This window comes from Dipodomys spectabilis, unplaced genomic scaffold, assembly GCF_019054845.1.
Source record: "Dipodomys spectabilis isolate Male_0828 unplaced genomic scaffold, ASM1905484v1 ptg000387l, whole genome shotgun sequence".
Taxonomy (NCBI): Eukaryota; Metazoa; Chordata; class Mammalia; order Rodentia; family Heteromyidae; genus Dipodomys; species Dipodomys spectabilis.
This window is the reverse complement of record NW_024871064.1, coordinates 2294204-2311060: the sequence shown is the minus strand read 5'-3', so window position 1 is coordinate 2311060 and position 16857 is coordinate 2294204. Positions and strand designations below refer to the sequence as shown.

Below are 16857 nucleotides of genomic sequence, written 5' to 3'. Positions count from 1 at the left end.
TTTTTTTTGGTGGGCAGATTTCATTTTCTTCCATCATAGAAAAAAAAAAACTTACGGGGCCGGGCACCGGTGGCGCACGCCTATAATCCTAGCTACTCAGGAGGCTGAGATCTGAGGATCATGGTCCAAAGCCAGTCCAGGTAGAAAAGTCTGAGAGACTATTATCTCCAATTAACCACCAGAAAACCGGAAATGGTGCTGTGGCTTAAGCGATAGAGCACTTCCCTTGAGCTTAAGAGCGCAGGGACAGGACCCAAGCCCAGAGTTCAAGCCCCACGACTGAAGAAAGAAAGGAAGAAACAAAGGAAGGAAGGAAAGAAGGAAGGAAGGAAGGAAGGGAGGGAGCGAGAGAGAGAAAGGAAAGAAAGAAAGAAAGAAAGAAAGAAAGAAAGAAAGAAAGAAAGAAAGAAAGAAAGAAAGAAAGAAAGAAAGAAAGAAAGAAAGAAAGAAAGAAAGAAAGAGAAGGAAGAAAGAAAGAAAGAAAGAAAGAGCTTCCAGGTTGGGAGAAGAGATGGCGGGCATTACCAAATGAGCTCTGTCAGAAAAACCCTTAATCCAACTAGGGCCACGGGAGGGAAGAACAATGCGAGAAAGGGATGCTAAGCAGATAATGTTCTCCAAAGTGGAATAATAATAATCTACATATGAAAAAGCAGTTCCACAGTAATGGAGTCTTGTTTCAAGGTCTTACAGTGGATTGGTGAAAGAAGCCCATGTCTCCACACCTTACAAATGCCTTTGCTCTTTTTTTTTAATTTTTTAATTTTTTAATTTTTTGGGGGGTCCAGTCGTGGGGCCTGAACTCTGGGCCTGGGCGCTGTCCCCCAGCTCTTCAGCTCAAGGCTAGGCCCTACCACTTGAGCCGCAGCGCCACTTCCCCCTCTTTTCTTTTTGCTTATGTGATGCTGAGGAATCGAACCCAGGGTCTCATGCATGCAAGGCAAGCGCTCTACCACTGAGCCACTTCCCAGCCCCTGCCTTTGTCTTGCATACATAAAAACATCTTATTTCTTTTATATCTCTCTATGTCACTATTACAAAATAAAAGCCAGACTCCACAGGTGTTAACATTCTACTGCCATTCCTTTACATCTATTTATCTTCCTTCACAAGTATAACTTCACACTCAAAGAACTATAATTATACTCATCTTATTTATAACTCTGGTCTTATAAAATAATCTACTGGTTTTGTGTAGGTTTCATTTCATTTTGGTTTTGCTCCAACATATTATAAGCATATATGGGCATACATGTGTGTATGTGTCATACATGACAGGAGACTTAGGAACATTTTAAACCAAAATTTTAGGGTATGTTTAAAATTCTGTTCTTAAGAAAGAACACCAAATACGAATAAACATACAGTCATAAGTAACTATGCTTCTTACTCCAGCATATTCCTTATTCTTTATGATAGGTTTTTTTTGGAACAGGCTCCTCTTTATATAAGCAGGTAAATGATTTGGCAGAAAGGACTTAAGCAGATGCCAGCTGAGGTGGATTCTGATCTTGCCCTGTCAACTAGTCTTGAAACCAGCAACAAATTTAAGCTCTGAGACTCGTTTGCACAATGGGATGGTATGCATGGCTGATTTTAGTAGTTCGAAGTACTCAGTTATAAAATGGCACATAAATATTAGAATGACTACGTTTCTTGACATCTCATCTTCCTCTGATCTCAACAAATAGGCGCACCTGCCAGAAAGCAGAAAGGTTTCTTCCTCGTCTCCCACAGTTCCCTGAGGCTTGTGCTTAAGCTTTCTACTGTGGCTGGTTTATGTACCTGTGCCGGGCTGTCAGGAATTCACCCCTGCCGCTCCGGACAGCAGGGCCACCGGGCACGCAGCGCCCCCTCCTGGACAGTGGGCAGAGCCAGGCGGGAGCGGGGCTGAGGGTCCACGTGGACCCTCTGATGACCCAGAAACACCCCACATGGCTCTGGACTCGTATTTTCATGGGAACTTTGGGCGTGGCCGCGCGTGTAACACTCCCGCCGAGCTAGATCTCAGCAAACGGGCACCCGTCCCGACCCAAGCGGAAGGCGAGGGATGCTGTGCCCTGCGGGCGTGGCTACGGTTATGGGCGTGACTACCATCGTAGTTGTGACTGTATAGTGTGGGCGGGAACCCGGCCTGTGGGGCGGCTCTGTCCTGGGGAGGGCGTGGCCTCCCTCACTGTTACTCACCGCAGGATTGGTGGGGGTCCGCCTCGTGGGTGGGACTTCCTTCCGGTAGGCAGGTCTTCACTCCGCGTGAGGACGGAGCAGGGTGGGCGGGGCCGAGTTTGGGAGCGGAACTACGGCGTGCCCACGCTTGGCTCACCTCGGCCACTTCCGTGTGCGAGCCGATGAAGTCGCCTGGATCCAGAGTACTGCACGCGGGTACCGAAGGTCCGGAGAGGTTAGTGGGGTGTTGTGGCGGCCTATGGAAGGACTAGGCAGGCCATTGCGGTCGGGAAGGCTGCTTCCCTGGAGCTCGGCTTCCGGCCGCCCGGCCGGGCCGCGTCCTCCGGGCATCCCCAGGCGGGCTCCCTGGGCCGGCCTCATTTAAGTAAATCCTTTAGGCTTTTGTACATCCATGGTCACAGATAGCACAGGACTGGACATAATGCTCTAGGAAATAAAGACTGGTGTCAGCCAGGGGTGGTTAGTTTGCAACCTAATGCATCCTGGAGCTCTGATCTTGTCTACATGGTTTTAAATCTTGGCATGTGTTTGTTACTGTAAGTGTGACTCATGACAAGCTAACTTCTCTTTGCATCCGTTTTTAAATCTGTAAAATGGGAGTAATAGCCCAGTGTTGGTGAGGAGTAAATGAGTTATAACACGTCAACACAATGTTTGTACATAGACCAAAAATGTCATTTTAACTATTAGCATTTTAGAAATTGTTCCTCTGTGACTGAACAGATTTGAGAGACATTTCTAAGATAAAAATTATAGGCTTAGGGGCTGGGAAGATGGCTCAGTGATAGAGTGCTTGCCTTGCATGCATGAGGCCCTGGGTTCAATTCCCCAGCACCACATAAGCAAAAATTAAAAAAAAATTTTTAAAAATTATAGGCTTAATGTGTGTTTAGCCACAGAGCAAAGAAAACCAGATTTCAGGGCAATAAATAAACATTGTAAACATACAACGTCATTTGGGAAAGTAATTTGAAGGAAATAGGAAATGTATGTTCAAGAACTGGTTTTGATTTTTCAGGAGAGAATGGAATAAAAGAATGAGAAAGAAGTGGGACTGTTCCTAATGTATGATAGTAGTGTGCAGAGTAGCCAAGAGATGGTTAGTGAGCATTAATGTTGTCAGATGCTGTAAAGAAAAAGTTGTGTTGGTATTAATGAAGCCCATTGACATAGATGAATTGGGCTAGATGCTGGGGATGCAGAAGAGATTGACTTTAAAAACACATAGTTCATAAAAATTGGCACTAATTGAACTCTCTTTTCTAGACAATGGCCAAGAATAAATTAAGAGGGCAGAAGTCCAGGAATGTGTTTCACATAGCCAGCCAAAAGAACTTCAAGGCTAAAAGCAAAGCAAAACCAGTTACTACTAATCTTAAGAAGGTGAGCATTTATTGGAACCTCTCAGACTTTACTGTTCACAAGCAAAGCATTTGTGTAAAGTACCAGATGACAGTTCAATAGCTTTCTTAGACTATAGCAGTCATTTTTAAAATAGTGTGGAAAATAGTTATTTCTGAACACAAATATATTCAGGAATCTATTCACGGAACCAAGATATAGCCAACCATCCAGTACCACTAAAGTATTTTGTTTCTTAAAGTGCAAAATTTGCAAAGAAACTTTATGTTTGAAAATATTTGAGGGATTTCTTTAAGGTTAAGTAGCTCCTCATTAACAAAATGTTTTCAAGTTTAGGGCTGGGAAGGTGGCTCAGTGGTAGAGCGCTTGCCTTGCATGCCTGAGGCCCTGGGTTCGATTCCTCAGCACCACATAAGCAAAAAGAAAAAAGCCGAAGTGGCGCTGTGGCTCAAGTGGTAGAGCGCTAGCCTTGAGCTGAAGAGCTGAGGGAAGTGCCCAGGCCCAGAGTTCAGGCCCCATAACCAGACCCCCCCCCCCCCCCAAAAAAAAAAAATGTTTTCAAGTTTAAATAGTAGTAGTCAACTCTCTAGGACTCAGTAATTAGCAATATGATGTATACCTGTATACCCAGGACTTAAGGGTGGCTGAGGCAGGAGGATCTTGAGTTCAAGACCAGCCTGTATTACATACGGGGGGGGGGGGGGGGGGGGAGTGGCAGATGAGGGCACTGCCAGGCTTAAATCAGTTGTCAAGCAAGTTTGAACAAGGAAGAATAGCAAAAGTTGCAAAAATGCAGAGAAGTGATTAGTGTCAGTGAGGCTTAACAACTGTTAGTAAACAACGCCGACTCCTAGGTGAGGAAGTGGTGCAGTTATTCTGCAGGAGCTCATGGCTGAGGTAGGAAGGAAGTCACTGAACAATGAATGGACAAGCAGTCTGTTGTCTGTTGAGTCAGGGTCTGAGATTTTCCATGAAGCAGCAAATAATTGTGAACTTAGTAACAGCAATAAGGGCTCCCAGAATGTTATCACACATATACAGCAACACCACTCCCACCTTTTAGACACTAAAGAGGAGTACTGTGGGGAGCTTTTGAGGCAAGTGTTTCAGGGATGTATTGTCAGTAGGAAGGGACAAAAATTCATTGCCTAGAAAGACAGGCAACATTTTAACACTTTTTGGTTTTTGGTGTGAATTACCTCCACTTTGGTATGATTAACTTAGATTTTTTTTTTTAGGCTTAACAAGGATGTAAACATTTTATCTTCATTAGTGTGAGATGGTTGATTTGTGCCTTTTTGTTAACAGATAAACATTGTGAATGAAGAAAAAATTAACAGAATGAATAAAGCTTTTGTCAACATTCAGAAAGAACTTGCTCACTTCTCAAAAGGCCTTTCTCTAGAACCTCTTCAAAAAGAGTTGGTAAGTAGAAATGGTTTCCTCTCATTAGGCCCAGAACATCAAAGGATAATAAATTACATATTTCCCAGGGTTTCTAAGCCTCTGTTATCCCTGGCTTTGTGATTTATATTCACTTTTAAGACATTGAGAGTCTGAATATAAGAACTGACTCTTCTCTTTCCAAAAGTGTGACTATAAGAACTAAACTGGACAATAGATTACAAATTACTTTTGTTTACTATTTTGTGAGTTGTAGGTCTTGAACTCAGGGCCTGAGTGTTATCCTTGAGCTTTTTCACTCAAGGCTAGCTCTCTACCACTTTGAGCTATAGAGCCACTACTTTTGTTTCCTGTTAAACTATTAAATGTAACTTTCCTATCTTCAGATTCCTCAGCAGCATCCTGAAAACGAGCCAGTTAATGTTGATGAAGCTACGCGACTGATGGCGCAGCTGTAACAGTCCTCCCAAAAGATCAATAAAATAAATGTTTTATACAACTTTATTTTTAAAACATCTTGTTAATGTACAGGCATTGGCACATTTTTTAAAACAAACTACATAAACAGCTCTTTCCTAGGCTCTAGGAAAGTGGAATGTCAGAAGTCAACAAAATGTGATCAACTTAAAGTGCTAAAACAGAAGGCACTTCACAAAATCTGTTCACTGAAACAGTTACATCCTTCACCTTATAAATGGCAGTGAGTATCTGGACTGAAGGACATATCAAAATACAGCTTTGTGGCAGTGAAAATACAAAACAAGTTGATTAGCCCTTGGCCAACATTTTTTGCTTTTGATGACCTAAAAAGTCCACTTTAACTTTCCTCTATGAAGAATCCACACAAGGATTCAGAACTGGAAAAGCTGGAATCCAAATTATACAGGGAAGGTGAATACAAAGTTTATTTTCCCCTGAAGCAATAGAGCCCTTCGTTTTTATGAAGTTTTGTGAAGTTAAAAAAAAAAAGGAAGTATTAAAAAGAAGAACACTTGAGAATCAGTGAACTACAAGGTGTTACATTCATTATTTTAAATACTTAGGTTATTAAGAAGTCTAAAATGTTACAGTTAGAGGTAGATAACAGTCCCAAGTGGCCAGGGAATCTAATAATTTAGTATCTGGACATCAAACAGATCACATACACCTTCATTATCATCTAAATTAAAGTTGTAGTCATCAGCTGGAGTAGGAGAAAGCCGTAAGAGAGGAAACACTGCAAACAAAAACAGATTCAGTGTTAATAATTGTGTCTGCATTTGGATGATTGTTTCATCATAAAATATGACAGTCATTCAAATGGTTTCCTATGCTACACCTGGACTTAAAAAATACTTAAATGGGGCTGGGAAGGTGGCTCAGTGGTAGAGCACTTGCCTTGCATGCATGAGGTCCTGGGTTTGATTCCTTAGCACCACATAAGCAGAAAAAAAAAGCTGGAAGTGGTGCTATGTCTCAAGTGGTAGCGCACTAGCCTTGAGCTGAAGAGCTGAGAGACAGCACACAGGCCCAGAAATCAGGCCCCCACGACCGGACACCCCCCCCCCCCAAAAAAAAACATAAAAGTAATGATCAGGAATGATGTTCAGTGGTTTTTTTTTTGGGTCCGGTTGTGGGGCCTGAACTCTGAGCCTAGGCACTGTCCTTCAGCTCTTCAGCTCAAAGCTAGCGCTCTACCACTTGAGTCACAGCGCCACTTCCGGGTTTTTTCTTTTTGCTTATGTGGTGCTGAGGAATTGAACCCAGGGCCTCAGGCATGCAAGGCAAGCGCTCTACCACTGAGCCAACTTCCCAGCCCTAATGTTCAGTGTTGAACAATGTTGAGCTGTTCTCTGAGGACAGACAGTACACTCATAATTGGGATTAATTTGGAAAACACAGTAGTAAGTGTGTTTGTGTGTATACACACTAAGCACATACATGCTATGCCAGTCCTGACTTTTAACTCAGGACCTGGGTTCTGTTTCTTAATTTTTAATTTTTATTTATTTTTTTACATGAAGCTATGTTGTACTGCTTGAACAACAACTCTACTTGTGGCTTTTGGGTGGTTAATTGGAGATAAAAGTCTCATGTACTTTTCTGATGTGGCTGGCTTCAAACTGTGATCCTCAGAATTTTTGCCTCCAGGGTAGGTAGGAGGATTACAGGCATGAGACTGACTTTACACAAACATTTTTACTGGTTGTAAAATACATGATTTAAAACACTGGTAAAGGTTTCCTTGCCACTTAGCAAACAGAATTACTCAATAGATTACGCAAGTGAATTAATGCTCTACAGAAATGTTGAATAAATCTCTACATAAATCTACCATTGGCTAATAACTAGTACCACTTCCTAAGTCTGCTCTATTTGTTAGGAACAAAGACTCAACAATGAAGGCAGGAGAGATATGTATTCATTTGCACATTGTAGAGAATTGATTTAAAAAATTATTTTGTATTAGCATTGATGACATGGTTAAGGTTAGCTCAATGATTTCACACTGGCAGGCTGAAAATGGCTGACTATGGTGGCAATACTTATTTTTGTCTTTTGTCAGTCCTGAGCTTGAACTTGGCCTGGGCTCTGTCCCTAAGCCTCTCTGTGCTCAAAGCTAGCACTCTGCCACTTCCGGCTTTTTGTTTATGTGGTACTGAGGAATCGAACCCAAGGTTTCATGCATGCTAGGCAAGCACTCTACCACTGAGCCACATTCCCAGCCTGTGGTGGGATTTTCAGATAACCTGATGATGATGTACTATTGTCAGTCTTGGTCAGTCTTCAGGAGAGGAAAGTATAGGTCACAGTAAAAGCAGTTACAAAATATACATTCTGTATAGCTTAAGTGGCATTCATAAATTCTAGGCAGTTACCTCAAATAATAGGAAAAGGTTAAACTACTTACCATCAGAAGACATTAACTCATCAATGATATCTCCACTAATAGACCCTGCTAGAAAGAAATGTGATAAGGTTTTGTTACATTTCTGTTTTTGTATTTTAACAGTAAAAAGCAATGATTACTATTTAAATGTGACTGCTATGTCACATAATAGTCTTTTTCCAAATACCTAGTATCTGGCATTTCAAACTTGAAAACTGAAGATGCAGAATAAAATTCTTCCAAAATTGACTCTCCGTTTTACAAAGCCTGGAGTATCTCAAATTCACTCAGCTTTAAAACCTCACCACCACTTTCTATTCCTTCTGTTCATTTCATCAACAGATCTCACATAGCACGTGGTACTTCCTTTGTATAAATAACATTCCCCCCTCACTCTTTCCCATCTCACTGGAATCATCCTGTTCTGTCTAGCCTTAAAAGTTCTCATCGCATGTTTGCAGTTGTGCAAACATGTAATATTTAACTTCCCTGGCTTGTGATGATCTCTTTTGATTCTGTAAGAATATTCTTTCCTTTTCATATTTCCTGTGCTTTGTGTACAGCTCTAATTGTACTACTTCCTGGCCACAGACTTACCTTGATTCCCATTAATTTGATTTAAAGGCTTTCTCTAAAATGGTTCAGTGACTCTGCTTGATTAGCATATGAGCTTTTTTTTAATGCTCTGGAAGTCCATGGAGTAACTGTCTGAGCTAAAGCATATAAAGTGTGCTTGTTTTATTCATCCCAATTAGGTTATAAAGCTTTATAGGGACTCCCCCTGTAATGTATAGTACTCCTTTTCGCCACCAATATAGCAATTCTTACTGTGGAAGGAAAGGAAGATATGTGTACAAGAACCTAAACAAGACTCTATGTACAACTCTTCCCAGAGTGAGAGCAGTGCAGTACCCACCCCCTCCAGAGGTAAAAGTGGATTATGTACAGTGCAGTTTTCAGTCATCTTCAACATGACATCTGTGTTGGTACAAATAATTCACATATCTAGAAGTAATGTTTTTCTTAAAAGTTGATAAAGCCAAGCCGGGCGCTGGTGGCTCACGCCTGTAATCCTAGCTACTCAGGAGGCTGAGATCTGAGGATCGCGGTTCAAAGCCAGCCCGGGCAGGAGAGAACGTGAGACTCCTATCTCTAATAAACCACCAGAAAACCGGAAGTGGCGCTGTAGCTCAAGTGGTAGAGCGCTCGCCTTGAGCTGAAGAGCTGAGGGACAGCGCCCAGGCCCAGAGTTCAAGTCCCACGACCGACAAAAAAAAAAAAAAAAAAAAAGTTGATAAAGCCAGATGCTGGTGGCTCCTGCCTGTAATCCTAGCAACTCAGATCTGAGGATCGTGATTTAAAGTCAGCCCCGGGGACGGTAGCTCAGCAGTAGAGTACATGCCTTGCAAGCATGAGGCCCTGGGTTCGATTCTTCAGCACCACATAAACAGAAAAAGCCGGAAGTGGTGCTGTGGCTCCAGTGGTAGAGCGCTAGCCTTGAGCTGAAGAGCTGAGGGACAGTGCCCAGACCCAGAGTTTAGGCCCCATGACCGACAAAAAAATAAAAAATAAATAAAAATAAATAAAGTCAGCCCCGGCAGGCAAGTCTAGAAGATTCTAAACTCCAAATAACCAACAAAACCAGAAGTGACACTGTGGTTCAAACTAGTAGAGTGCTAGCCTTAAGCAAAAAGCTCAGGGACAGCACCCAGGCACTGAGTTCAAGCCTCATAACAGACAAAAAAAAAAAAAAAAAAATTGTTAAAAACTAAGTAAGACTGGGCTCCATGGAAACTTAAAAAAAAAAAAAAAAAAAAAAAAGATAAATCTGAGTTAAGGTGCCCACCTCCTAAGGCCCTATTTTTATTGTTCTAGCTATTTATCATTTTATAAGTGAAACAATGTACAAAAGATCTCCTAAACAATATAAATGCATTAAAACTAAGCCTCCCAAATATTAACAGAATATTGAGAAACAAAGGCAGAAGTCACTGTTCTATACTAACTGTTCTATACTAGCTTGTTTTTTGTTAAAGGTCATCAGAACATATTGTAATTTATCTCAGAGGTAAAAAAGAACTTTACAAAACAAACTTCAAATAGAGTTAAAAAAAGAAATGGCCAGGCATGCCCATAATACCAGCACGCAGGAGACCAAGGCAGAAGAGTTCTGAGATGGAGGCTAGCTTGAGCTGCAGAAGACAAGGGCACTGGTGGCTAACGCCTTTAATCCTAACTTCTCAAGAGGCTGAGATCTGAGGATCATGGTTCAAAGCCAGCCTGGGCAGGAAAATCCGTGAGACTCTTCAACAGACCACTAGAAAACTGGAAGTGGTGCTGTGACTCAAGCAGTGGAGTGCTCACCTTAAGCTGAAGAGCACAGGGACAGTGGCACCCAAGCCAAGTTCAAGCCCACGACCAACAGAAAAAAAAGAGAGCAAACTGGCCCCAAAAGAAATACCTTTTTCTAGGTATAGTGTATTCTGTTTGTTGATCCCAACCAAAATCAGAAGGATCATAGTTAGAGGCCGGACCAGACAAGAAGTCAGCAAGGCTGTCTATTCTCAACATCAGGCAAGGTGTTACACTTCTATAATTCCTGCTAAGTCAAAGGCATAGGAGAATTGGTGTGAGGTCAGCCTTGAGCAAAAGCAAGACCCTACCAAAAACTAACAAGCACAAAGGGCTGGGTTCATGTCTCAAATAGTTGAACATCTGCCTAGCAAGTGGGAGGTCCTTAGTTCAAACCCAGTAATGCCTAATATAAAATATAGAAATAACTTTCTCTTGCACAGCAAATTGTTCTATATACGTGTGTGTGTGTGTGTGTGTGTGTGTGTGTGTGTGTGTGTGTGTGTATACACACACATATATGTATGTATTAGTACTAGAACTTAAACTCAGGGACTCAGGCTCTCATGTTTTTTCACTCAGGGTTGGCGCTGTACCATTTGAGCCAAACCTCAATTCTGGCTTTTTTGCTGGTTACCTTGAGATAACTGACTGGTTTCAAACCAAGATCCTCAGATCTCGGCCTCCTAAGTAGTAGTTGAGATATAAGCATGAGCCACTGGTGACTAGCTATATATTCTTAACGATGTTTAATTGGATTAGCTATTTCTAAAGTGTATGTAGGTATGTGTGAGTCTGTGGCAATAACATTAAAAACAGGATCTGTTTAAAAATTTTCCTCACAATAACTATTCCAGTGATGAGTATATGCAGGAGATATTAAATTAATACCTATTGATTAAATTAAGGTGATTATGTGGCTTCCTATTAGCTAATAGGCTAATACTGACAAATTCACTAAAGCTCTTGAAAATGTTTAATCCAATATTCACATTTTCCTCACCTGAGGCTATTTCTGTAGTGGGAGTCTGCTGGAGGTTCTGGCTTCTTTCAGAGACAGGCTGCTCAGGCAGGTCCTGTGCTGCCATGGTGGGTTTCTGTGGCATCACTGGAGGGGAGGACTGTGAGGAAGGCTGCGTGAGGTCATCAGGTGGAGGGACAGGAAAGACCACAGGCTTGGACGAGCTAGACTCTTTATTTATAAGGAGTACATGGATAGGTCCTGAGTGACTCTTTAAATTTATCTGATACTTCTTTTGTCCATTCTGACCCTTTGAAGTTATTAGATATAAACAAAGGATTAGTAACATTTATTTCTGGAAACTCTACAGCTAAGAACAGGCAAAACTACTGGAAGTAAGTACATTCATACAACAAAATAAACTCAGGAAGCTGAGTACAAGAGTAGAGACCAAGCTGGGCACCAATGACTCACTCTTATAAACCTATTCAGGAGATTTGAGATCTGAGGATCACTTCATAGTCAGCAAGGGCAGGAAAGTCTGTGAGACTCTTATCTCCATTTAGGAAGCAAAAAACTGAAGTGGAGCTGAGGCTCAAGTGGCAAAGCATTAGCCTTTAGCGAAAAAGCTATAAGACAGTACCCAAGCCTTGAGTAGTAAAGAGGGAAAAAAAGTTATAAAATTGTGCACAACATAGATATTGTTTGCTGAATTATTCCTGCCATAATTCTTACATTAGTTTAAATGTAATTCTAAGGATTTTTTAAAAAAAGATTATTGGAGGCTGGGAAGGTGGGTCGGTGGTAGAGCGCTTGCCTTGTATGAGGTCCTGCATTCGATTCCTCAGCACCACATAAGCAGAAAAAGCCGTAAGTGGCGCTGTGGCTCAAGTGGTAGGGTGCTAGACTTGAGCTGAATAGCTGAAGGACAGCAGCACCCAGGCCCAGAGTTCAGGCCCCATGACAAAAAAAAAAAATATTGGCCATATGATACCCTTAGTCTAGAAAAAATAAGGTCAAACTTTTTTTTAAATGTGTCATCAAACACCAAATGACTCAGCCACTTCAACAGTTTAACCAAAGTAATGATGACATCCAAATGTCAGCTGTTAGTACATTCAGATATAAAATTTGACTGTAACTAAAAATGTTCAAACTCAATTAGATCATGTTCAACTCAAGCAAATACATTTGTCCTTTTGCAATCAGTAGGCCTATTTCCCTACTTAACCTATTTCTGAAATACTACATACCATTTCTGGAATAGGAACCTCCAGCTGCGTACCAGAAGGGGCCTGAATGGCCAAAAGTGTGTCACCTGGTCAAAAATAATAAATACATGTTTAAAATTTGTAGAAAATATTAACATGAAGCTCTTAGAATACTCAGTATTAGCTCTTATATTCATATGAACAAATTCAGCTCATTAACTTTCACTTGTTTTCCTGTAATACCTGAGATTCTTTTAAATCTTTTAGCCTCAAACAAATAACTACTTGAAATGCTTAAACTTAGCCAGGATACTGGAGATTAGTAAGGTTGACCTTAATTTACTTTTGAAACCAAATTTTACAACTGATCTCTTATAACAGATTAATAAAACGGAACCAAACAATTAGAGAACACAGCTCATATGGCAAAATGAAACCAGAGGTCCTCATGTATTTCCAATGTGGCCTTTCTGGATTTCAGAATGTCAGATTCCATCTCATAAGGTCCTCTGGCAGATTTTCATTTGCATGTGGACAATACAAATGTACTTAAATACATATAAAATTTTATTTGGTGTTATAGGAATACAGCATACCAATCTAGTTATTAATAGATGATATTCTCATGGGAGCAGAACATGGAACAGGATGAGGAATAATTTTCCTGGTTATAAAATGGACTAAACAGGACTTTTTGCTCACGCTTTCTTTGGGTTCCATTTGTGCCCAACATGCCTGCTGGGTAGTTTCATAAGCAACACTGATGGGAATCATGCACAATGTCAGGCTTGGTAACTGTCACTTTGGCTCTGATTTAGTTTCCTCTCTGTTCTAGTTCCCATTCCCCTCCCACACTCAGTTTATGCCTAGCAGTGGAATCAATGAGTGAGCTGTGAAAGCAGTTATTGCCATGAAAACAGAAACAAAAGCAGTGTGTCAACACATACCACTGTAGAGAGAGACAAAATACCAACTCCTAAAAATCAGGACTTAGGTTGAATTATTGCCTAGGAAATTCTATAGTCACTCTAGTCAAAGGGCTACTCTGATGAAGCGTGGAAGGGAAATGCTAATGATACTTACCATTAAAGCAATTACAGATGTCTTCATGAGTCACATAGGAAAATGTACTGTCGTAAGAGTTAAGGAAGAGCATTTATATCAGGGTTTGTGCATTAACTTAAAGTAATCTGAAGGAAGGCCTAAACTAAATCACTGATTGCATAAAGGTCCTGCTACACATGGCCAGATAGAAAAGAATACAGTTCTTCAGTCTAGAAAGACAACTAGATAAAAGCTGTGGAGTTCTCATCCTTTGTTCTGAACAGCATCTATCCTGATTTCTGTGTCATTTGAGGACTCAGGATAGAGTTACAGTGCACAGTAGGGGTTCTGAAGGAAGGGAATGGAGGTGCTGGGGGGTTGGGAGTGGGGGGGGGGGGAGAACAGATATAAAGATTTTACTTCCAGAAAAAGAAACTTAACAAAAAGAACATTCCACATAGACAATTTTCTTGGGTTAATTTTTCATATTCTTTTCATGAGCCATGTATGACCACAAACATGTCACAGATCCTAGAGAGGCAAGGCATAGCAGGCCATATAGGAAAGAGACCAGGGTAGCCAAGAGGCAGAAGTTAAGAGAAAGAGGAAAACATTAGACCAAAAGACTGGTTGGTGTTTCCATAGGAAAAGCAAGGTAGGGAAGTACAAACACTTTAGGACTAACTGCTTTTGAATAATGCTGACAGATTTTACTCTTCAGGGATGTTTTCCTGGTCCTGGGATGATGAAGGCAGAGCAATATGGAGTCCTAGGTGTATGGGTCACACAGAGGAGATAAGGCTCAGCACTGGTAGTCTGTGTCTCAAAGACCTGCTCCCGGCTGAGCCCTCACTGTTCCTCTAAGTCATGGCCAGATCTAAGAGAGGCAGTTTCTCTCTGTTCAGAAGATTCTTAAAGGTGTCAAAATATTTGAATATGTGTGTGTGTGTGTGTGAGAGAGAGAGAGAGAGAGAGCGCACATGCACCTGTCATAGTTTGAAGGAATTTAGGTGATAGGAATCTTACAGAGCAGGGAAGCATAGTCCAAGATCTGCTTCAATGATTTTGAATCTTGGGGCTCCACAGGAAGAGAACCTCTTCATTCTCTTACTGTTAAGGAGCTCCAATCCACGGAATGGAAATAAATAAAATCATAGGTTTGTCCACCAGGTTGTAAGGTAACAAAATATACTATCGATACACAAGCTGGGATCACTGTCCTCCAACTGAAAGTATCTGTAGGTTAACATGAGGCATAAAGCATCACAGATTGATTGTGAGCTCATGATTTGTCTTCAAACCAAATTAATTTTCCAATAATGAGTCCAAGCACTTAACCTAATTATTTAACTACTTAACGCATTAAGCAATAACATTCACATATCCCCTTCCCAAGCATACTTTGACTAGTTTATGACATCAATGGGTAGACTAAAGTAGATGAATCTTTCCTTCCTTTTTTGTGGTACTGGGATTTATGAACTCAGGTCCTCACACTTGCTGGTAGGCACTTTTCCTTTTGGGCCACTCTCCCAGTCCTTTTTGTCCTGTCCATCTGGCGTCAAGTGCCATCCTTCTAGCTGTGCTTCCTTGAATTTCTGGGTGACAGTTCTCTTAGCATTCCCAACACCACTGTTTTCCCCCTGTAGCTTAAGTTGACATATACAGACCATCTAGTTACTGGTTAAGATGAAGTCTTGTGAACTTCCCGCCCCCTCTCCCCCAAAGCAGCAAAGGTTACAGATTTAAGCCACCGTGTCTGGCTAATGGTGTTTGTTTTTCTCCCTTTAAATCGACACATGAGTAATGTTAAGAGATGTACTTTAAAAGGTAATTTTAAAATAACAATGTAAATTATTGAGTATCATAAAATACTGTGTTTACAAGATTTAATCAGAATAAAGTATTTAACCTTCAGAGTGGAAGAAATACTACACACACATGTATTACAGAGCTCCATCTACAACTTCTTTCAAAGGATATCTGTTATTAATGGAATCATCCATCACATTTTTGATGCTTTGCTGTAGCCACAACTTCTGCTGGTCAAGTTCTCTTTCCTTCAGTTCTAGATCTTCAATTTCAGCTTTAAGAAATTTTAATCTATCTATAACTTCTTTTGTGTTACAGCCAGCACCTACACCTCTTAAAAATATAGGAGAATTAATATCCCTAGGGTTGAGCTCAGTTAATATCACTTAATTTTGATTATAATCCCCACCCCCCAGCTTTCCTGAAAAGCAAATAAATCCTGACAATATTTACATACTATAGCTCCAAAAACACCTGCTTGGGGACAATTTATTGACAAAACAATCAAATTATAAAAATTCTCAGCACATTCTAGTGTCTGTCATCTGGCAGCAAAAGGGCCTGGCAGTCGTAGGATGTAGATTAGATGTTGGCAATGTAACATAGAGGTTTTGGTGAAATTTTGTGTTATAAAACAAACCAAAGCCAAAGGGGTAGTCTACATAGCAGAAAATGTTCATTGCAAACACATACTAAAGCAATGGTTAATAAATGAAACAGCAAAGAGTAAGGGAACATTCCAACATAAAGTGGCAGATACAGAGGCCTTGAGAATGTGTTCAGGAGGAATCCAAGGCCTGCTGTGATTGAAAGGTTGAAATAGCAGACTTGGAGATGGAAATGTTATAAGTTATAGAAGCAAAGGAAATTTTAGAATATGGTGTGGTTTGCCACTTACTTCCATTGGATACTATTTTTTGATTTCTTTTCAATCAGATCAATTCCTTCTAAGACATTGGTGATATCATAAATTCTTCTCTTTTGCCTAACAGCCAAAGTATCTGCAGCCTGTTCAGGAAAAACAAGAGACAGTAAAACGAAGTGCAGTGCATATTTTAAAGCCCAAAAGGGTTGCCTGTTAAGTTCACAGCATGAGAGTCCTTTCCCAAATATAACTCAGTTGCTTGAGAACAATAGCTAGATGTGTTCAAAGCATCTGCCAGACTTCACAATACCAAGAAATCATTCAATTTCAAAGCTAGCAGATGTTGGGATGTGGGGAAAAATTAAGGTCATAACGCAAAGCCCTCAAAAAGAAAAGAACACAATGTGGTTTCTTCATGTCTTCTTAGGGACTTAACTAACCAGGAGCCACTAATTGTCTTGCTGTCACTTCTTATTGTCTTCTCTGCTCATAAGCAGTCTTATCTAAAAAAGAGCCCTAACTCAATATTTATGTTTCTGCCATAATTAGAAAAAATAGGAATGAGGGAAAAATTCTGATTCTCTTACTTTCTCCCTCTGTCTCTCTCTCTCTCTCTCTCTCTCACACACACACACACACATACACAATGATATACTTCAATAACTATCTACATTTTCTAAACTCTCAATGAAAAGAGATTATGCCATCCAACAGAAAGAAAATCAGTAAGAAAAATCCATAGCACAGTTGTGGCTCTAGCAACTAATATCTAAAAACTTGGCAGTTTCAT

At 40.7% G+C, this 16857-nt stretch overlaps 2 protein-coding genes across 4 annotated transcripts in view; one reads left to right on the top strand and one right to left on the bottom strand.

The window, feature by feature from the left end:
- Positions 1-2281: 2281 nt before the first annotated feature.
- Rbis (ribosomal biogenesis factor) lies at positions 2282-5457 on the top strand. The gene is made up of 4 exons (XM_042667288.1): positions 2282-2401; positions 3454-3570; positions 4858-4974; positions 5340-5457. The coding sequence occupies exons 2-4, from the start codon at positions 3457-3459 to the stop codon at positions 5409-5411; spliced, it is 303 nt and encodes a 100-aa protein (XP_042523222.1). The 5' UTR covers positions 2282-2401; positions 3454-3456; the 3' UTR covers positions 5412-5457.
- Positions 5439-16857, bottom strand: part of E2f5 (E2F transcription factor 5) — a 27504-nt gene continuing 16085 nt past the window's right edge. The window contains exons 2-8 of one of the 3 annotated variants that reach the window (XM_042667285.1): positions 16101-16210; positions 15374-15535; positions 13430-13473; positions 12389-12453; positions 11178-11445; positions 7844-7891; positions 5439-6169 (exon numbers count right to left, since the gene is read on the bottom strand). In XM_042667285.1, coding sequence (XP_042523219.1) covers positions 6060-6169; positions 7844-7891; positions 11178-11445; positions 12389-12453; positions 13430-13473; positions 15374-15535; positions 16101-16210 — 807 coding nt within the window. In that variant the 3' untranslated portion in view covers positions 5439-6059. Of the gene's footprint in view, positions 6170-7843; positions 7892-11177; positions 11446-12388; positions 12454-13429; positions 13477-15373; positions 15536-16100; positions 16211-16857 lie in introns of all 3 variants that reach the window. The other 2 variants (XM_042667286.1, XM_042667287.1) reach the window with 2 other exon arrangements.